This window comes from Labrus mixtus, chromosome 9 (genome assembly GCF_963584025.1).
Source record: "Labrus mixtus chromosome 9, fLabMix1.1, whole genome shotgun sequence".
NCBI lineage: Eukaryota > Metazoa > Chordata > Actinopteri > Labriformes > Labridae > Labrus > Labrus mixtus.
Window position 1 is genome coordinate 20,657,454 of NC_083620.1, and position 22,129 is coordinate 20,679,582.

Below are 22,129 nucleotides of genomic sequence, written 5' to 3' on the forward strand. Positions count from 1 at the left end.
CGACAAAAACATTGATTCAAATTGTTTTTTTGTTAAAAGTATTGTACCGTTCTTGTTATTCGTCTGTTAGTTATTTAAAATCATTATGATTTGGTCGCAACGAGGCGGAGTTGGCTTCGTCCCCTTTTTTTTGAATTTTTTTTTTCCCCTGCCCTTTGAACGTTCCATGGTGCCTTGCGTCAGTTTGTAACGAATTTGGTTCGACGGCACAGTTTAGGCGCCATTTACAAGTTAAGAGTTTTCAAAGCAGGAGAAGGACTCGGAATGACACGGGGCTAAACATTTGTGGATTATATTTCCAAAGTCTTCGGATTAACGAATATTTTTTTTTTGTTGGTCGAGCTCGTTATTTTTGGGGCCAGGAAAGAAGACTCTTTTTGGCTGACCGTGCCCATATAGTGGAAGGTATATAGCGTCGTTTTTAGTAGATATTAAATGATTGGGGTTCCGTCTATTTGCTGAACAGGATAATGTAAGTTCCCATTAATAACAAGCTAGCGAAGAGTTTCAACATTACCAACATTGACAAGACTCCGGAATACTGGGAAAAGTATATATTTTTTTAAGCCTATAAATAAAAATCGTATATCCGAACAATAACATAACTTTTCAGTCGGTTTTTATCTCATGTTAATGTTGCAGATGGTTGTAAACGTAAAGCGCTGCAGTGAGGGATTTTTTTTTCTGTTGAACTCTTATTTTTTGCTTCACATAAGTACAGTCAACGTTACAGTGTAGTGTTTGCTGGTCAAGAGTCAGCCATTATCTTAGCATCAGATAGTAAGAGTTACAGCAGCCTATTTCAAACATTAGCGTTGTGGAAAGGATCGCATAAACGTGGCAAATTTAACACTACGCTCCCCCCCCCCCCCCCCCCCCCATGTGGTGGCCAAACCAGCGCAACCACATTACATTCAAAAGCAGATATACGTGTAACTATAACGCAACCACCACCCAAGTCCAGCGTTACCGTTTAGTTCTTTGTACTTGCTTTCCAATTAGCTTTGCTAGAGAGTTAGTTTTCCTCGTCCACACCTCCGCCCCCCCCCCCTGCATAAAGTTTAAGGCATTATTATCAGTGTCAAGATAGAGAGACCCCGTTGCGTCTTCAACATTAGACACTTTCACCTCGTCCGTTCATTAGTGACGACAGGCTGTGATCTTTTGAGAGTTTACCTATTTGCATATTGTTTTTACGTGAAACTTATTTTCCTGCCCCCCCCCCCCCCCCCAACACTGCGAGGGTCATCAACTAACCGTCCAACTTTGTGACGCGCAAATCAAAGGACTATATTTGCAGCAGGATGCCTCAGAGGGATGCATTTCTGTCTTTTTTTTTTATTTGGGTTCAGTGCTGAAATAGCACAATATCTAATTCGCTACATCATCATCATCATGATGCAGATTGGCAGACTTGATCTCTGTCATCTCCTAAAATATCAGGCCGACAGTCTATCTCTTTTTTTTTTTTTTTTTTTTTTTTATAATTTGCATTGTTCAAGTCAAAGACAGTCTTATTCATGTGACAACTTTTAATGTTGTTATACACGGTTACAGGTTGAAGCATATAGCGATTTAAAGTTGAGATTTCACTTGCGGTAATTATTTAATCCTGACAACAGTAGCTGCGTGTGACCGACTAAAAATGTGGAGTTTTGGAGATTGACAGGACCCAAAAAAAACCATTCATGGATTTTCCTTCTTTTTTTTTTTTTTTTTAACCAATGACCCCTTCAGATTACAAATCATGCCATCTAAAACTGCAAAAAGCTCAACTGCCTCCGCCAAGACAAGAGGGAAAGGGTCGCAGCCTCGGGATGACTCCGAAGACGAGCTGGATGTAGCCCCTCAAGAAACCAACTCCAATGGCCAAGAGGAGGCACCGCCGACAACTGGCAAGTAACAAAGGCTGTTTTGGTGTCTGTGAATCTAAATAAGTTGTGTGCACTCAATGGCGATACGTGTATTGCTGTGTTGGTAGTGGCCAATTGGCACAGCTGTGAAGCTTTTTTTTTTCTCACTTAAACCTCAACACGTAGTTAGAATGGCTGGGATGTTTCTTTCTAAAGTGTCAGTCATCAATAAATGGTTTATGATTTTTGAGATGAGTTTGATATCGTCGAGTGCATTTATTCATCGGATCTTTCTCCAAACGAGGTAATTTATTTCGGATTGTGAAGTTGTTTTCATGTTGCATGAAACTAAAAGGGTGTTTGACTTTATTCTGAAAACTTGATCATTTCTGTGATCATCTTGAACGAGGAAGGTTGAGGTTTTAATGGGCATAAGATCATGTTTGTGTCATATGAACATGTTTAATCTGCTCATCGGGTGTCTGCCTACAACATTGTAATTGACAAACATCGACCCCTGAGGTTGTTTGTGCTTATGTGAGCACAATGGTTTTTTGGACAGGTCGTTGTGGCTTGGTGTTTTGGAAACAATCCGTTTTATGTTATACATTATCATCACAATAATAGATTTTCTCTGTAATTGTTCTGGTTTAAGTTCAACATGAGTGAAAATGTGACGTTGATGAAGGAAATATACACTTTCGTTTTTTATTATCGACGAAATAAATGCAGCGCATCTACTCACACGTCTCACCGCTTCTTGCGGAGAGCGTTTGTATTATAACATGGATTTGTTCATGAGCGGCCACGGGCTCTTTCTTTTTTATGTGTTTGTTCTTGTTTTTGAGAACAAAGAAAAAGAGCCTGTCAACTTTCTCGGGAGTCGTTGTATGACTGCTGTTGTAACTTGCTGCCTGTGTTTTGTTTGTTTGTTTTTTTGTCGCTCCTCCACCCCTCCCCCACACGACACTGTCCCCCACCTGAAACGACGCACAGAGGAATAAAAACTTGTCATTTTTTTCTGTGTCACAGATCCGTCTCACGGGGAAACTGTCGAGGCGGTTGATAATCGGAGTTTGGAGGAGATTCTCGGTAGCATCCCTCCACCCCCGCCCCCAGCAATGACCAATGAACCGGGCGCTCCTCGCCTCATGATAACACATTTAGTCAATCGCAACTTTAAATCGTATGCTGGGGAGCAGATTCTGGGGCCTTTCCACAAGGTACGAACAAAACTGATGAACAAATGTCAGCCTTGTGGTGGAAACACGTTGTTACTGTGTTGTCTTAAGATATATCATCATGTGTGGTGTTTATCTATTTTATTTTATTTTTCCTTAATTTTGTACAATTCGACTGTAAACAACTTGCTTTGTGTTGTGACAGACACAGTAGACTTGAAAAATATCAGTTAAACTATAATATAATAATTCATATTTAATTAAAAAAAATATTTTTGTGAGGGAAGTCACACTCCATTTTGATTTAGGGAGTGTATTGTACAAGGGGAAGAGATGGAGGGATGTGCTAACATTTCCCCTAAATTATGACTTTATGCCCTAAATAAACCTTTAAGTTTGAACCCTCTCTTCTTCCCCTTATTGCTCTGCAAATAATGATATATTAAAATCAGTCTTAACTACACCCACTTGGAACACAGTCAATGCCACAACCTTCCTGACAAGCTCATTCAGACCTTCTAGTGTTATGACATTTACATTATATGTTTTTAGATACATTATAGTTTTATTAAATTGTGTTTTTATGTCATCTGCTTCTTTTTCTCTCTTTTTCTCCAGCGTTTTTCGTGCATCATTGGTCCAAATGGAAGTGGGAAGTCCAATGTGATAGATTCAATGCTCTTTGTGTTTGGATACAGAGCTCAAAAGATCCGATCCAAAAAGCTTTCAGTTCTGATTCACAGCTCTGATAAACACAAAGATGTGCAAAGCTGTACAGTGGAGGTGCATTTTCAAAAGATCATTGATAAGGTAAATTTATCTGGCTTCTCATAAATTGATCAATACAGGATCCAGACTGAGGGGGGTGATTTATAATAATTCTCTTGTGGGCAGGTATTTTTCTTAATTTAAATGTAGTATTTCCTTTATGTTCATGAGATGGTAATTGCTGCAAAAATGATTACACCATTGACCAAACATAAGCTGTAATCAGTCATAAAAGTAACAACTAGCACCCACACTTACAATAGTTAATTTAATTTTTTAGAAAAGATTCTTTTATTTTTTAAATCATTTTTAAACATGCCACTTTGGGACTTGGCTCCAATTATCCACTTCTCAATGGAAAAGTCAATGAAATGAGTGTTTATACAAGGAGACAACAGAAGTCTATTTAATTATTGAACACATATCCTGAAAAACAACTGCAGCTAAACATATTTTTCTTTAACTTGTTTCTATTTTGGATCTGCCTCTCTGTTATGTCCATAAGTTCCCACTAAAAAAAATGAAGTTGTTGAACTAATGACATATTTATGAGTCTGCCAGCTTTACATTTAGTAATTTCAGCTAATTAAAAAAAATAATCGAAGAAGTCGTGCACATAACTTAAATCATTGGCCTTTTATCCAAATTGTGAAAATTTCTAGCACACAATATTCCATGTTGCATTGCATTTATGATCTTATCGTATATAAATGTTTTTAAATGATGAACCTGTCATTCAGTAAAATACACCTTATTGGTATTTATTCACATGCAAGTATAACTGGTCATCCTTTGTGAGCTTTTTGAAACAAGTTTAATTTGATTGTATTTAAGGTGGGCTGTTTTTGTCTCTTTTTTGGATTTGTCCGTTTTCTGAGTATTATCATTTGATGTGTAGAGCTGTTTGAGTTTCTCCTTAACTGTTCTGCTCTAAGCTGCTCTGTGTTTCTTCTGCCCCTCCCCCTGTGAGCCAGGAAGGAGATGACTACGAAGTCATCCCCAACAGCAAGTTCTATGTTTCCAGGACTGCCAACAAAGACAATTCCTCAGCCTACCATATCAATGGCAAGAAAACCACATTCAAAGATGTTGGGGCTGTACTCCGAAGCCATGGTATTGACCTAGACCACAACAGATTTCTGATCTTACAGGTAATAGTTCAATTTTTAAGTACTTTCTTCTTTTACTCCTCACTACTTTTTTTTTCTTCTTCTGTGACTATCTTATTTTGTCATGGATTTCCTTCAGTTAGCTCTGCCCATTTCTCAGTCGTCTTTGAGGTGACTTGTTGCAGTGCCACATTAAAGCCATGTTTCAAACCAGTGGGAATAACCTGTTGCACTGAAGGGAGAGGATGTGTCCTCTACCAGTCCTTAGACTGCTATAGCAGCGCATCATGGTTTGAAACAATGTGGAAAAGGTGCGAACCATTATTTGCTGCTTTAGAATTTTAAGGAATAAATATCATTTCTACCTTTACATGGACCTGGATATTAGTTGAACTAACCCAGACTTTTTAGGAGGGGGGGGAGGCCTTGATGGGGTTGACCCACCAGTGGGGACAGGTTGGACATTCCTCCTCCTCCTCCCTCCTTCCCTCCCTCCCTGTCCTGTACCTGCCACGCTTTAGCAGCACGTAAATATTGGCGTGTGAGAATAGACCCCAACCCCAATATTAGCAGTGCTGCTTCAGTGTGGCAGGATCAAACACTCTCCATTACCATGCTTCTGACATTCTTTCTACATTTTGCCTATTTTTTACCTCCTCTGAAAATGTTATGCATCCCTCTTTATTTGGGATTTTTTTAATGTTATTTTTTTACATATATTTTTTGTGTTGCATTTTCCCACCTGATAAACTCCTACCCCTTCTGATTGTATTGCATGTGTGACCTACCCATTATTACTGATTAACCCAAGCCTTATGGGCCGATGGCTCATGTCAGAGTCAAATAAAATGGCCGATTTCTTTTTTTTTTGTCCAAATTTGTTCATGTTATCATTTTGTACAGTATGTTTTTTTCTATCCTCCACTGTGGTTTTGTGGTTAGCTGGTTAATTATATGCATCCTGCTTGACTCTTTTTCTGTTTGTGTGCAAGTCCATTCTCACTCTCCTTGGATGTAAGATTTGTAGCTCTCTGTCTCTGACATGGCTGCATGACTGTCGGAAGAGGTTCCAGGTTGTCCTTCAAGGTCACTTCTCCAGGCCTCTGGCTAAAGGGAAGCTGTCTTTTTTGTGCACTGGTCAAAGCAGAGTGTGACTTGGGATTCCCCCCACCCTCTTTCCTCTGCCGACTTCTCCTTTCTTTTTTATATAAAAGTAAAACATGAACCGCCCTTTGCACCAATTTTATAAATATATTTAAATATTTTAAGACTTAGATTTTTTATAATTCAGTCATGGTAAAAAATTAACTCCAAGTTGGACAGGTAGGTTATTATTCTTAACCAGTCAAGCTCCAAAAAAAAAAAAGGAAGCACATGTACACAAACGATATAACACTGTGTAATAGTGTATGCTGGACCAAAGTAGAATTCATGTAGAGTAGCTTAAACAATTAAAAAAAAAAAAAAAAAAAAGAAAGTTATCAATAGCCTGTTTTTTGACCACTTAAAATTAATTAATACTATTTTTTTATTTAATAAATAATTGAAGGTGATGGTTGGTGAAGTGGGTAACATGTCTTTGATGACACTTGACTCTGAACTCCAACACTTTTTACACCCGGCTGAGTCATGGCCAAACATTTAGAAATAAGTGCAGTTGTTCATTATTTTTATTTTCATCTTGTTTTGAAGAGATGCAACTGTTTTTATGGCCAAGTGTAATTGTGGGGATTATTTTTAGTTCCTTTCACCCAAAAACAACAAAGTCTTCTCAAATAGAAGCTGTAGAAATATTTTTTGGTCCACTCTGCATGAGTGCCTGTGTCTGCCAAGTTGTGTGTGTGTAGCCTGCAGCAGTCTTGCAAGTTGAGAGATCTGAATTCAAATGAACAAATATTTCAATAGTGGGTTTTATGAGGGTTTTAAATTTAATTTTTTTCAAACATTTAGAGTTGTTTTGTTACAGTTTTTAGCTCTGTTTTTTTTTTCCCCTGTAAATAATTGCATGCATATCCTTGTCCATGTGTTGTTCCGAATTATACATAGGGCGAGGTGGAGCAGATCGCCATGATGAAGTCTAAAGGTCAGACAGAGCATGATGAGGGTATGCTGGAGTACCTAGAGGACATTATCGGCTCATGCCGCCTTAAAGAGCCCATCCTTACCCTGGCCCGGCGAATTGAGCTGCTCAATGAGCAGAGGGGAGAGAAGGTGACACACTCGAACACTATCTGCTCACACACTCAGAAACAATGTTCCTCCCTGTGTCCTGATTTCATTTCCAATACATTTAGTACTGTAGAGATTAGAGCTCATGTCGGTGGCTGTGTTTGGAAGGTTTTGGTGCATGGAAATAAGATACAAAATACACATTAAAAAAATATAAAGGCAGCCCATCTCCAATTCAAAATGACAAAACTCTTGTTCAACAGTTCACAATTGTATTTAGCTCACATCACAATAAACAAACGCTAAAACATAAATATACATTCTTGTTGTTTTTAAAACAATAATATATTTAATATGTAATGACTGATATTATTTCCCCATCCATGCTTCATGGCTTTTCAGAGAAAAGTGTATTGCTCCCATGTAATAAGAGTATTGATAATCTATTGAAATGAAATGATTCTATTATGAATAAAGAGAACAAACATAGTGGAGTGTATGAAACAAAATAATGCAAATGTAACTTTTAATAAATCATTTATGTGCCATGAAAATGATGGAGATACTGTAGTGACAATCTGTTCATTTATTTTCGCTGTACTAATGTATGTTGTTTATGTCCAGGTACTTTTTTTCTGTTTTTTTTTTCTCCTTATATTAATTCCTTGTAATATTTCCACTGTGCTAGCTGAACCGTGTGAAGCTGGTGGAGAAGGAGAAGAATGCTCTGGAGGGAGAAAAGAACAAAGCGGTGGAGTTCCTCACCCTGGAGAATGATATCTTTAAACACAAGAGTCGACTCTGCCAGTACTATGTGTGAGTGCACCAGCAGCCTCTGTCTGCTCTCAATCAGACACATCAAAACATTCACGTTTGGATATTATCAGAAGCGTAGAAGGAAAAAGAATCTGTGGAGCGAGTGCAACTTTCATTTTCTATGTTTAAAGTTTAACAGGGGGCAGCATGACCCTCCTCTGGTGTCACACCCTGTTTTCTTTGCCTTGTGTATAAACTATTACATTTATATCTCACTCTGCCATCAGTCATGATCTGCAGAAGCGTGTGGTTGACAAGGAGCAGGAGAAGCAGAAGATCTTGGAGGACACAAAGGAACACACAGAGAAAAATGCAAAGATATCACAGGAGATGGAGAGAATGAACCAAGAGCTTAAAAACGTGGAGAAGTAAGGCGTTTGTGTTCCTCTTCCTCTGATTGCCTTTAAATAACCAAATTAACATGCTACCAAGGTCACAGACTTTTCTACCAGTTATAAAATGGTATGGTTGTTTTGAAGTTGCTTTAGACAAGAATATTTTATTTAGAGGACAATGTTCCTGTTCTGCTCTTGAAAAGATAAAAATAAAAATTTGTTTGAAGCAGAACATGTTTTTTTCCCCTTTGTGTGAAAATAACTAATACTAATGTTGTGAGATTCCAACACATCCCATTTCATTTACTTGGGCTTCTTATCCTCTGCTATGTAATTGTTTGTATTTTTATTTTTTTTAGAATTCCTATAGTTAATTTCTTATTTCTGTTGATATTTCTACATGAGAGACTAGTTTGCCCTACAGTAAAAAAAAAAAAATGCTGTTCCTTCATCAGGAAACAAAATAAGCTCAACAAGTACATCGAGTCCCAGAAGGAGAAGTTCACCCAGCTGGACCTGCAGGATGTTGAAGTGCGTGAGAAGATTAAACATTCAAAGAGCAAGGGCAAGAAACTGCACAAGCAGCTGGAAAAGGACAAAGAAAAGGTGTGTTGGTCAACTTGTACACAACGTTCAGTGACTTCACTTATCTTGGTGTGGCTGTTTGCCACTCTTTTAGTGTTTGTGATTATTTCACTACATCAGTATCACAGTGGGCAGTTTCACTGTATTCGGTGGCACACGGACATATAATCTGTAAATAGAGTCATTTTTGCCATTTTCCATGATTTATGATGCATATCTTATTAACAAATGCAAGGTAACATTGAGTTTCAACAAGCTTGCACCAGCGGTATGACACTCCAGTGTAACAGTGTTTATTTTGTCCCTTGGCCAAGAAAGAAACATGGGCACTAAAAATACAATTTCCGTTGCTCATAGAAAACACAGAGGGCTGTTGTTTGGAGGCCTAGAGAAATAGACATTTGTAAAGGGCTTCACTCAAAACTGCATGCAAGTGAAGAATGAACTGCAGAATTAAACAACTTCAATTGAACTCCTTTTATTCCTTTTATATAAGTTTAATTCGCAAACAAGCATACTATGAGCAACCATAAGATTCAGAGGTTGTTTTGGTTTTATTTCTTCACAAAGCAGCACACATTGCAGAAGTTCAGGTGTTACACACACTCACTGCTGGTCTGTGAGTGTGAGTTCTATTTTTTACTTCGGTTAATTTATTTTTTCTACCCTTATACTTCAGTATAAAAAAATTCAAATGGATTCTAAAGTCACAAACTCCACAGAAAAAAATAATTTCTGTTAAAGATTTTCAAATAAAGCCTTAAATCATGTAAAGCATTCAATAAACAATTCTTTAACTGTCAGAGATTAAATAGATTTGTATAAAAAATGATGTGTTACTGTAACTTTTTTTTTAAAACAAAATGACTGGCTGTTAGATTGATTGTTGAAATGAAGTCAAGCTGCTGTAGCAATGTCCATAATGTTGTGGAGACCTTTCCTCCAATTTTTTGTATTTTTCTCTGACAAGGTAAACAAAAGTCCATCCTCTTCTCCTTAATAATCTGACATTATCAATGTTTAAAAATAATTTTAAAAACTTTACAGAGTTGTAAATCAGATTTCATGGCAGGGAGGACGATCTGACTTAAACTATCCACTAGGGGGCTGTGAAGTTACAGATTGTTGTGAAGATGATTGTTGTGAAGATGATTGTTGGTGTGTTTCTTATGATGGTCCACTCAGGCTCTTGTTTCACTTGCAGTCACTAACTTCAACGTCTTTCTATCTTGCACACTTACTGGAACACATTTTCACAAACACCTAGAGACTAGACTGTGTAACCTCCTGCAGTCCCTGTACTCACTAAACGTCTTGGTCAGGGTCAGGCAGACCTCATGGGAGCAGTGTTCTGCTGTGTTGTAGTCTACTATGGCCTGGCTTGTGTAGCACTACCAGCAGCCATATTCACATTTCACCCACAGTTAACCCAACAAAACATAGACTATGTACACACACCACTCCTTGCCTTGTTTCAGCCCTGCCAAACAGCAGGCTGCTGTGCCAGTCTATACCAGGCCTGCTCAGTCCTGAATGGGTGTTTATAGTTGATTATATTTGTGTGTTTTGGCCTGCTTATAAGCATGTAGCACTGCTGCTACTGATGAACAACAACCTAAACCTTAATCCTCTTACTTAATACCTTTTTTCTTGTTAAGTCTTCACTGATCTCTTTATCTCATAATCTTAATACACAAGGTGAAGAGCTATTAATATGGGCCTTGTTGAAGTGTATTGAATTGTGTCAGTAATTTAATTCTAGACAGGTGAAGCCGCTGTTGCTTGGTAATCCAGAGTTGGAAACATCTCATTTGTGTTTTGTATGTTCTCCTGTCTGGCTAATCTTTCAGCTGGAGGAAGTGCGCGGTGTGCCGGCCAGCAGCGAAAAGGCCATCTCTGAGGCAACAGCTCGTAAGGAGGAGCTTGAGAAGCAGAAGGGGAAAGAAGAGGAAAAACTCAAAGCAGTGATGGAGAGTTTGAAGGAAGAGACCAGCGGCCTGCAACAGGACAAAGAGGTGTGTGCAATCATCTTGTTGCATGATTTGGTCAAATTAAGACTTTCAACATTTCATCATTGTGTTGTCTCTGTAAAACTGTTCTTTTCTTCCTCATAAGATCAAAGAGAAAGAGCTGATGGAGCTCAGCAAGGCTGTAAATGAGACCCGGTCTCGTATGGACCTGGCTCAGTCAGAGCTGGACATCTACCTCAGCCGCCACAACACGGCACTGACGCAGCTCAACACTGCCAAGCAGACACTTCAGACAACCTCTGACACGCTGCGTGAGCGCCGTGCCGCCATCAAAGACCTGGAAGTGAAAATACCTCAGAAAGAACAGGAGCTTAAGAAGGTAAAATCAACATTGACATTTTTATTAAGGCAGTGTTTACGCAGGACAGGAAAAGCCATCACCTTGTATTCCGACCACCACACATAACCAGTGGTGAGCATCATCTGAGGCCGATTCTCCACCAATTGCTCCTTTCTTCTCACTCCAGGACGAGGGAGAGCTGGGGCAGCTGATGAAGATAGACAGTGAGGCCAGGGAAGTGGTGAGGGAACTGAGGCAGAAGGTGGATGAAGCCAAAAGTTCTCTGTCCTCCAACCGCAGTCGAGGAAAGGTCCTCGATGCCCTCATGCAGCAGAAGAAGAGTGGCAGAATCCCTGGCATCTTTGGAAGATTGGTACAAAAACAAAACATTATGACATATTCATAAACAGACACTTCATTTTTGATCATCTAGCTTTGTTGTTCATTGTTGTAATAAAAAGTCTGAAGTAGGTCTGGTGTATTGATTTTTTGTTTGTTTGTTTGTTTTGTTTTTTTGCTTATAGGGAGACCTTGGAGCCATAGAAGAGAAGTATGATGTGGCCATTTCCTCAAGTTGTGGTGCTCTAGACAACATCGTGGTGGACACCATCGACACGGCTCAGAAATGTGTGACGTTTCTTAAAGAACAGAACATCGGGGTGGCAACCTTCATTGGTCTTGACAAGGTAATCTTACACTTTGACCCTCAATTAAGAGTATTTACAGCTCAGTTTTTCAAAGAGGAGTTTGGTTCAGCCTTTCTGTCAAATATCATACATGCCTTAAGCCAGTGAAGACAGTATTTGACTTTGTTACTGGGGTTAATGATAAAGACTTACATTTGACTAACTTTTAAACTGCTCTTGAGGTATTTAGATTTCTTCAGATTAAACAAACACTACATATCTCGCTGCTCTTTCTCATTCCTTCGTATTTCCTTTGCTCAGATGAAGGTGTGGGAGAAGAATATGGCTCCCATTCGAACTCCAGAGAACTGCCCTCGTCTCTTCGACATGGTGCGAGTGAAAGATGAAAGTGTGCGGCCAGCTTTCTACTTTGCTCTAAGGGACACCCTGGTGGCCCAGGACATGGAGCAGGCCACAAGGATGGCCTTCCAGAAAGACAAGCGCTGGAGAGTGGTCACCCTGAAGGGACAAATCATAGAGATGGCTGGTGGGTGCCGACTTTTTGTGTCTAAATATGGCTGATTTATTTCTCTCTAGGTAATTATTGCCTCTCTCAGTCAAGAAAATCATACAAATATTAGTAATGTGTGTGCTTCACAGGAACCATGACTGGAGGAGGAAGAGTCATGAAAGGCAGGATGGGCTCCTCTATTGGTACCGAGTTTTCCCAGGAAGAGGTGAGTGTAAAATACACAGATGTTTTTTTTTTTGTCTTAACAGGTATGTAGTATGTATTTAAAAAAGTTGGGGGGGAGGGGTAAAAGAAAATGTCTTTTCAGAAATATTACATTCCAAGTCATTTTGTTGTAGGTAGAGCCAACCACATGAATGATTTTGAGCACCTTCCGTATGTCAGTCTGGATGAATATGGACTAAAATCATTTTAATGTTTTCTGCAGCTTGATCGTATGGAGAGCAAGCTGAATGACAAAGTGTCAAAGCTGCAGGGCTGCCAAGAGAGAAAGCTGCAGCTCGAGGAGAGCGTCCAGCGACTGCAGCCGCAGCTCCGAGACATGAAGAACACGCTGGAAAAATACGCCAACAGCATGACTGTACGGCAAACACAACCTCTTCTTTTTCTGTCACTGAGTTTCTGACTCAATTATTGGGTGTAATTGTAAAATATTCTTGTCAAAGCAAACTATGAAAAACGACAATAATAACTGATTAAACGTCTTTCTTTCCTTCCTTCAGAGTCTTGCTGACCAGGAGGTTCACTTGAAACTTCAGATGAAGGAACTTGAGGCCAATGTGCTGGCTGCTGCCCCAGACAAGACCAAACAGAAACAGATGGAGAAGAGCCTGGATGCCTTCAAGAAAGGTAGCGTGTGAACAGCAAAGAAAATATTATTCATTGTTAAATTTGTTATAAAGATAATGTTGAAACTGATGTTAAACTGAGTTGTAGCTTGTGGAATTAATTACACACAGCATAATGAATGGTGTCAAAAAATATTCAAGATGTTAAAATAACTAAACAACCTTTAAGTGTCCAACATGAATGTTAGTATTTTTGACTGTATCATTTTCTCATAACCCTCACTTGCTCTCAGACTATGATGCAGCCTCCAGTAAAGCTGGGAAGGTGGAGAATGAGGTGAAAAGGCTCCACAACCTGATTGTAGACATCAACAGCCACAAGCTGAAGGCGCAGCAGGACAAACTGGACACGGTCAACAAGGAGCTGGACGACTGCTCTTCCACCATTACCAAAGCTCAAGTGGCCATAAAGACAGCTGACCGGTGAGGAAGTAATGCAGGTTTAATGTCAAGTGTTTGCCATGTCAACACACTCATCCTGTTTGAAATCTGAAGGTTTAACTACTCTTTCCCCCAGTTGTGGCTGGTTAACCTCCCAGCAAACAATCCAAGTCAAAAATATATATACATTAAGATTGATTGTGTGAATTGGTACAGAGTAACAACACTGAATGTGAGATAGTTTGTAGTTTGAGGAGCTGTCCTGTTAATTTAAAAACTGAGGAACTGAATAACTGAGGCTGCCTATGTGAGGGATCTTCTTCAAAAACAACCCTGATGCAGTTTTTAATGTTAAAACATGTTAATCTTTCAAAGTTTATCAGGCTGAAAACAGGCGCCTCTTCTCAACAAGGACTGTCCTTCAACAACCTTCATTACCATATAAAGACTTCACAACTCAAATATCTGCCTTTACATCTATCGTTCAATATTTAATGAGTAGTCAGAGTTCTGCCAAAAAGCAGGTGGCCTACACTCAGAACTGTGCCTGAACACATCATGTGTATACAGTAATGAGGCCATGAAGCTGCTGCTCTGCTAACGTGCTGCCCGTGTTACTCTTCCTTTGTAGACACAGCACGATATGCTTTCTCTTTAGTAGAACTGGATATCAGCAGTTTTTCACTGTCCCTCTGACAGAGGCTAACATCTGTGTCTCCTGCAGAAACCTGAAGAAGTGTGAGGAGAGCGTGAAACGCTTGCAGAGTGAGCTGGAGGAGAATGAGCAGTCAATGGCCGAGTTCACAGAACATCTGAAGAAGCTGGAAGACGAGGCCGGCGAGATCATGAAGGCGTGTCAGGAAGCTGAGGTTGATTATTCTTTTGTCCACTCTATAATTAAAGATCACTCATTTACAGATATTTTTTTTACCAATTTTTACAAAAGTAGTGTTCTGTTTCTTTATTCATATTTCTTTTATAGCTATTTATAAAATAAACTGGTGTTCTCTCAATGAAGAAACTGAAATAAATACCTGAAGGTTCTACCTACCTATAAGTAAACATTACAATTGTAATTTACTTATTGTTCCTCCTGTCTAGGCTGCACTCCCCGAGGTGCAGGAGCAGCATCAAGGGGTGCTCAAGGGGATCAAGGCCCTTCAGCAGCAGGAGCACGCACTGCAGGAGGAGTCCCTCAGCATCCGACTCAGAATCGAGCAGATCGAGTCCTCGATCACCGAACACAACAATAAGATCAAACATTGGCAAAAAGAGGTATGCCAGGTGGTCGTTGATAATTGTATGAATTCAAGCCCATCTTGACCTTTATTTTGTAGCTCTAGAAGAAGTTAGTGTTGGTAATGACAAGATTATTATCACTGGAGAAGTTGTTCAGAACCTGGAGCTCTAATTTTATTTTTACTTTGTTGTCTTTGACTGAATTTTAATGTACTTATTCTTCTATATTTTTCAGGCCACTAAGCTGTCCCTTCATACCATCGAGGACAAAGCAGCAGAGGAACTTCCTGTTCTTACAGTTGCTGAACTGTCTGGAATCTCAGAGCCCAACGTCATAATAAACAAAGTGACCATGTTAGAGACCCAGTGTGCTCAGATGAAACCAAACCTTGGTGCCATTGCTGAATACAAGAAGAAGGTACACCTAAACTTGAACACCCATCTTTTATCTCATGAATCTCACACTGGCTCTTCAGTTTACAGCTAACAGTCAGCCATTTTTAACTTTTTAATACTCATAACTAAAAAGAAAACACTTGAGGGTGGAAATGCAATCTAGAAGCAAACATTTCAATATTTGTCTGTGTGTGTGTGTGTTTTCAGGAGGAGCTGTATCTTCAGCGTGTGGCTCAGCTCGATGAGATCACTACAGAGAGGGACCGATTCAAACGTGGCTATGAGGACCTGCGCAAACAGCGCCTCAACGAGTTCATGACTGGATTCAACATGATCACCAACAAGCTGAAGGAAAACTACCAGATGCTCACACTGGGTGGCGATGCAGAGCTGGAGCTGGTGGACAGTTTGGACCCCTTCTCTGAGGGCATCATGTTTAGGTATGACATTATGTATTCATTTTTATTGAACCATTTACTCCAGCTGACTCCTTTTCTTTGTATACATAAGCTTTGATTTTGTTGTTTGACTACTAGCCGTTTCTCTGTCTAGTGTTCGTCCTCCGAAGAAGAGCTGGAAGAAGATCTTTAACCTGTCAGGAGGAGAGAAGACCCTCAGCTCTCTGGCTCTGGTGTTCGCTCTCCACCACTACAAACCCACACCGCTCTACTTCATGGACGAGATCGACGCCGCACTCGATTTCAAGAACGTTTCCATTGTGGCCTGTTACATTTATGTGAGTATTGACCTGTGTTTGCATTGAGACAAGCTGCATGGGGCTTTGTGAGAATGGAACTTAGAGAGACTTCCTTAAACCTTCAAAGTCCATTTTAAGCAGGGAGGTGTTGTAATAAGTTCGTCACACAAAGCCTCCTTTTTGGCAAACATCCTTCCTTGAGTAAGGCAGGACTGCTGCTCAATGATTCAGTTGAATGAGCATGTAAATGTTGAAGCTGTGTTTCTAATCAGTGCTGCAATCACCAAGCGTTATTGTTGTGTAACACCACAATAATGTTCCAGTTCAACTCTCTTGTTTTTGGGAGCTGTTTTTATTTGTTTTATTTTCGGGGGGCGGGGTGATGTTCGCATGATTCATAAGGTATATAAAGTAGATTTGAGGGGGTAAATATCACTTGTTCTCTTTCTATCAGTCATTATTTCTCTCTTGTTTTGCAGGAACAAACAAAGAACGCTCAGTTCATCATCATCTCCCTGAGGAACAACATGTTCGAGATCGCTGATCGTCTCATCGGCATCTACAAGACTCACAACACCACCAAGAGTGTTGGGATCAACCCCAAGACCATCGTGTTCAAAGAGCTCGAAACCGTCACCGCTTAAACCTGAAGAGCCTTTGCTCAACTCCGTTTAACTTTTATTTCCACACCGTGTAAATATTTTGAAATCTTTTTTTTTATCCTTTCCTTTACACTGAAATGCTGCTACTCTTTATATTTCTATGGCAACCAATAAATGTTTTCTGATAAGATCTCTTCTTTGATGCTTTCACTCACATGTTGTGTTCATAACGTTTCATATTTGTGAATGTAGTTTGGCCAAATCGTTATAAGCTGTATTGTTATTATTAAAGGGTTACAATATATTTAAGTTTCCATACATCTCCTAAAAATGATTTTGATATTTTGTGGACATTAAAATATTAATCTTTAGATTATTAAGATGAGCAACAACTCAAGTATCCAAGTGATAACAAGCAGTAAGGGAGTTATGAAGATGATACACAAATGGCCAACTAAGCAGGATATATTTCATATTCCATTTGAAACTATCAGTCATGACGTCTAACAGTGGTGATGGGCTCTAGGGTGGTAATCAGGATGTCATTTTTAACACCACAAAGACTACTGTAGCAAGAAGTAAATGGAGCTCACTGCAACACTCACTGAATTGTCTCCTAGATCAAAGATGGCTTTTAAATTGTAAGCACTTGAAAAACAGTCTGAAATCTTTGTCATTTTATTTTAAAACACAGTGAGGACAGACTTACACTCAATAACAGGTTTGTGTAATGAAACATTCAATAGAAACTGTTGATACATTTGTTCAATCCTACATCAAAATAAGATCTTGATCTGTGCTTGAGCAAGAGAGCGACGTGTTCGGGATCCTCTGGTAGAGATTTTCCGAAACACATTTTTTCAAATGGACTGTGTGCCTGCAGTAAGTACGACCTATTGATCGTGGTGGAGTAACAGTCCACTATAATAAGGCTGCTAAGTGGGCTGAGGTAAAGGCAGGATGGTTAAAGGCACAGAGAGGGAACCACTCAGATGATCATCACTGCAACATGATCTGTGGCTTCTGTAGCCGACGCTCTCATCAGACGCTGCACTTCATACCATGTAAACAGTCTGCTGTAAAGAGATACATGCAGCAGCTGTACTGCAGTCTTCAGCTCTCTGACACAACTGAAACATCCCACTGCATGATGGGAAAGAAAGGCACCAGTTTAGTACTTAGTGTTTACTGAACACCTTCTCAATGTATAAAATATTTTATTAGTGTTTCATATGATAAAACGTTCAGTAAAGTATTTTGACCATAATGTTGAATAATACACAACAAAGAACAAAGCACAATATAATAAAATAATTCAATATATACAAGGATTTTTTAACGACATAGAAATAATATTTTTACATTTTCTGTGGTGCATAAGGAATAAAAAACAAGTCGTACACGGCTGTCTTCAGGTCTGCACAGGACCTGGGGGAATCACAAAAGTGAGGCTTAAAGGGGGGCGGCATCCTCAGATTATCATCTACATACAACAGGTGACGCTTCTTAAGGGACTAATTCATTTGAATCCATCTGTTGAATCCCTTTTCTCTAATAGGACCTAAATTCATTCGTTCACTTGTTGCCTTTTTATTTTTTTAAGGAGGACTTTGGTGAGGTATTGACAAAAAATTAAAGCAGGAAATGTTTCTGCAATGCTTTGCTGTCAACTTATATTGACCACTTTCTTAATGTTTGTTTTTACATGTTTTTATCGTTGAACATCCACTACACAAAGGGATGTCAAATCTGAAATAGAACAAAAGAAATGTTTGGTTGGATTTTTTTCCTCTACAACAGGAATACTATTGGGAGACTTTCTCAGCTTCGAAATCAACACATGATTCCAGTCAGACCTTTTTCAGTGTGATGTCAGAGTTTGAAATAAGGCAGCCAGCTGCTGGAGGGCCTTTTCTCCCACTGCGGAGAGGAGACGGCTCCATTTTTCTATAGTGGCCTCCATCACTGTGTACGCCGAGCCTGCTGTGTCCCACACAGATGTTACCAGTTCACTGCTCAGACCGTGCACCACCTGACTGAACCGAGAGAGCAGAGAGAAACCCAGTGATGCCCCTCCTACTGGGTTTACCCACATCACCCCCAACAGCAGCAGCAGCCCGAGCAGCACCACAGAAGAAGTCGGCTTTAGGTCCTGCCACCAGCTGTCAGACCGATCCCTCCCAGCTTCGTTTTCCATCACGGCCTCCACACCGCCACATCGGGCGCAGCAGCACAGCTTTGGGACAGGGGCTTCCTCAAGGCTGCCGATGGTCACAGCGGGCCAGTGCTGCTGGAGGAACTCAGCAGCACGCGGGCTGACGGAGAGGTTTATCACAGAGGGCAGAGGGGTTTTAATAAACTCCTCCACCCGCTCTCTGAACAAATGCACCTTATCCAGGAAGACCAGCGGCGAGTCCTCCTCCTCTACCGATGAGCCCAGAGACACCAGGTCCAGCTGCTCCTCCTGCAGGAGAGCAGACTGTTATCTGTGCTGAGGAACACCAGTGCTGCTCAAACAATACGGCCATCAATCAATCAAATGGAATCAATCGATCATCTGAAAGTAAACTGCTTATCGTTTATCAAGCAAGAAAAGTGAGCATTTGAGATTTGGATTCTTTGTCAGACAGAAGTAGAAGAATTAGGCCTGCAAGAAATTAGAAAAATAAGCAATGTGTGATAAAAATCAATGTTGCAAAAGCAATATAATTAATGTGCAATGCATATTGGCTATAACTGAGTTATGAAGTCTATTCGCTGTTCATCATGTTTTACATGATACCTGTGTTTGCAACTTGTCCCTCCTGCTGAGGGAGAAATCACGGCTCGTTCAAGTCAAATATTTTTTTGAGTATTGCGATAAATTCAGACTTTTGAAATTGCAGTTAATTGTGCAGTATTAATGTGAAAAAATTAACGTGACTCCATTTGTGACTGACACTGTTTCTAATGTTTTGACCGTTTTAGTGACTGAGCAGAGAGAGGATGGAGAGCTCTGTTAACCCACAAGCATCTCTGATATCATACAAACATCTTGCAATGAGTCATGAAGATGGGAAAATTCCCAATCTCATGAATGCAGCATAAGTGTGAACATCTGTATTTGACAGATTATTGATTTCAGACTGGACGAGGCACTTGTCTTAAACCTTTCTGGTCTTTTCTTCTGAGAATTTAAGATTGGTTTGAGTTCCTCACTTGCCTTTTGTTTTGGCTCCTTGCACGACATAAATGTTATCTAATATAAATGTGTCTTTTCTTGTGGCTAGCTGTCATTGATGAAATACCAATGTTTTTAGAAATAGTCTCTAAATGTGCGACAAGGATGATATTTGAAACGCACCTGCAGCTCCTTGACTCTGTGTATGAGGGGGTCGTAGGCCCGTGCCACCTCTGCTCCAGCTTTATCCAGAGCGTCCAGGTAGGCGTGTCTCTTCTGAACAAGCACCGCCTCAAGTGTCTGGAAAAACTGATTGACCTCCTGTCGGTCCTGCCTCACCAGACCCTCACAGCGGGCCTTCTCCTGCTCCAGCTGCTCCCCCAGCTCACACACCTGACAGAGGGAACTTAAACTCATGTTTCCATACCAACAGCAATCGGCTTTAAATTGATGCACAACACAGCTTCTGAAATGTATTTGAAGGATTCTTCACCTGTGCCCATCTGCGCTCTGAAAGTCTTGCCAGCAGCAGCGCTGGGGTCTGTTTTTCTCTGATGAAGGCCGCTTGCAGGTCGTCTATGGGATGACCCTGATGTTCCCCAACCGTCAGACACATCCCACAGATCAGCTGTCGATCCTGGATGCAGTACATGTTCAGGGGCTGCCTGTGGTGCTCCTCACAGGGAGGGGGCCGCGGCTCACTTTCATTCTGGTACTGTGAAGATAAGCCGAGAGACATGACTGCAAACACAGACGTAAAGGATTGTCCAATAAGAGGATGTTAAGACTTTCAGGGTGATTCCCTCCTACTTTCTCAATGATGGCCCGCAGACAAACGTTGGTGGGCAGAGCTTCCACGCCCGCAGGGGGCAGCTCCACCACACTCCGACAGTTGGGGCATTTCAGCGGCAGGCGGAGAGGGCGCCAGATGGAATAGTTGGTGGACACGTGGAGCAGGTTGTCCAGGCAGCTCTTGCAGAAGGTATGAGAGCACGGCAGGACTCGCGGATCAGCGAACAGAGAGTAGCACACGGAGCACGTAAGGTCCTCCTCTAGGTTGTCCATGGTGGAGAGACGAGAGGCCGGGCTCAAGGATGTAAGGGGGAGGAAGATCCGGCAGGAGAGCAGGGTGGATGAACACTATGTACTTCACCTGTTTAGAAAAATACATTTGCTTGCTGCTACTTTATCGTTACAAAAAGCAACTTTGACAGAGATAGGAGAGTAAACCAACATAAATATGAAACTCAAGTTTACTGTTTTAGCTTTTCAAATGAGTGATAATATAAAATAAAGTGGTCCAATCTGAAGACATCTGAAGAGGAAACATTATGTTTTTATACAATCACTTGTGTTTCCCTCTTATATTAGCTGTAAGTAAGGATTTGTCTCTTTTTACTAAAGGAGGTCTTACACTGAAAAACAACAGAAAAACCTCCTATTAGAGGATCAGTTCTGTTGTTGTGTTCGGCCTCCCTCTCCTCTAGTTACAGCTCGCACCACAGTAACAATAGGAGGCATTGTGCCAGAACCCACCCAGTCCCCGCACACGCACACACACACACACACACACACACACACACACACACACACACACACACACACGCGCTCGCGCTTTGTGGTCAGGTCAGGTTCTTCAGATGTCCCCTAAACCTGATCCATTATGGAGTCGACCTGCATCCTTTAGGCGCCAGGATTTAAACAGGTAACAGGTGTTCAACAGCGGCTGAACTGAACTTAATGCAAACTTGAGTCATATCACAAAACCTGATGGTAACATTTGAAACATAACAGCTTCATTTGTACTCTTCAAAATCGATATTAAAACACTTTGCAGCACTTACAGGTGACAGATGAAGTTTGTTTTGGTAAACTCTCTTTAACAGTGTTTTCTCATCAATTCGTTAACCACTTTTCTTTTACTATAAACGAGTCAAATAAAATGTGTTTTGCGTTCACAAATCTAGACAACTTAGTCCAAATTTTTAAAAAAAATACCTTTTCATAACTAACCTTAACAAGGCAACTCAAATACTTGTGACGTTTAGTTAGTCACATCACTGTTGTTGCGGCTATCTTTTAGTATTTGTTAACGTCTGTTTCGTCGTCCAAAGCCGAGGTGTTACAAGATGTTCATTTAAAAAAAAAAAAAAAAAAAAAGATGTAATAATCGACAGCACTAGAGTCAAACTCACCGTCTGCTCGGAGAAAAGTCTGTCCAAAACAGTGCTTTCATTTCCTGTTCCTTCTCGTGTTGCCTTCACGGGCTCTCAGTAAATTCCGACAACAGGGAGCAGCAAGACGTGCACATTCAGACGCGTATGTATAGAACAGGACGGAAAGTTGACGAGTTTCAATATTAAAATGTTTGTAATGTTTTTATGTTGTTACTAACTATGGTCTATGCATATTTGTTGCCCACAGGAGGGACTCGGGAAATGTTTTTTGCTATTGTGTTTCATGCATGAAACACGATCTTGGTAACAAGGCTTCGGTTCGACCCTTTTTCAACGGATTTACTT

At 40.4% G+C, this 22,129-nt stretch overlaps 2 protein-coding genes across 4 annotated transcripts; one reads left to right on the forward strand and one right to left on the reverse strand.

The window, feature by feature from the left end:
* The first annotated feature begins 222 nt into the window (after positions 1 to 222).
* Positions 223 to 16,637, forward strand: smc4 (structural maintenance of chromosomes 4). 2 transcript variants are annotated; one of them, XM_061046778.1, is made up of 24 exons: positions 223 to 405; positions 1,738 to 1,895; positions 2,886 to 3,076; positions 3,653 to 3,844; positions 4,777 to 4,953; positions 6,958 to 7,122; positions 7,769 to 7,896; positions 8,124 to 8,264; positions 8,687 to 8,837; positions 10,667 to 10,831; positions 10,932 to 11,165; positions 11,314 to 11,499; positions 11,651 to 11,812; positions 12,074 to 12,299; positions 12,413 to 12,489; positions 12,712 to 12,864; positions 13,007 to 13,133; positions 13,366 to 13,555; positions 14,238 to 14,382; positions 14,615 to 14,788; positions 14,988 to 15,170; positions 15,356 to 15,588; positions 15,701 to 15,884; positions 16,325 to 16,637. In XM_061046778.1, the coding sequence occupies exons 2-24, from the start codon at positions 1,748 to 1,750 to the stop codon at positions 16,487 to 16,489; spliced, it is 3,897 nt and encodes a 1,298-aa protein (XP_060902761.1). In that variant the 5' UTR covers positions 223 to 405; positions 1,738 to 1,747; the 3' UTR covers positions 16,490 to 16,637. The 2 variants fall into 2 exon arrangements, with proteins under 2 accessions (XP_060902761.1, XP_060902762.1); XM_061046779.1 differs by lacking the exons at positions 223 to 405; positions 1,738 to 1,895 and adding an exon at positions 2,011 to 2,157.
* Positions 16,638 to 17,109: 472 nt separating this feature from the next.
* trim59 (tripartite motif containing 59) lies at positions 17,110 to 21,998 on the reverse strand. 2 transcript variants are annotated; one of them, XM_061046800.1, is made up of 5 exons: positions 21,803 to 21,998; positions 20,418 to 20,760; positions 20,101 to 20,322; positions 19,791 to 20,000; positions 17,110 to 18,911 (listed from the first exon to the last, which is right to left on the reverse strand). In XM_061046800.1, exons 2-5 carry the CDS (start codon positions 20,670 to 20,672, stop codon positions 18,309 to 18,311), a joined length of 1,290 nt encoding a protein of 429 aa, XP_060902783.1. In that variant the 5' UTR covers positions 20,673 to 20,760; positions 21,803 to 21,998; the 3' UTR covers positions 17,110 to 18,308. The 2 variants fall into 2 exon arrangements, with proteins under 2 accessions (XP_060902783.1, XP_060902784.1); XM_061046801.1 differs by having other exon boundaries at positions 21,621 to 21,998.
* Positions 21,999 to 22,129: the final 131 nt, after the last annotated feature.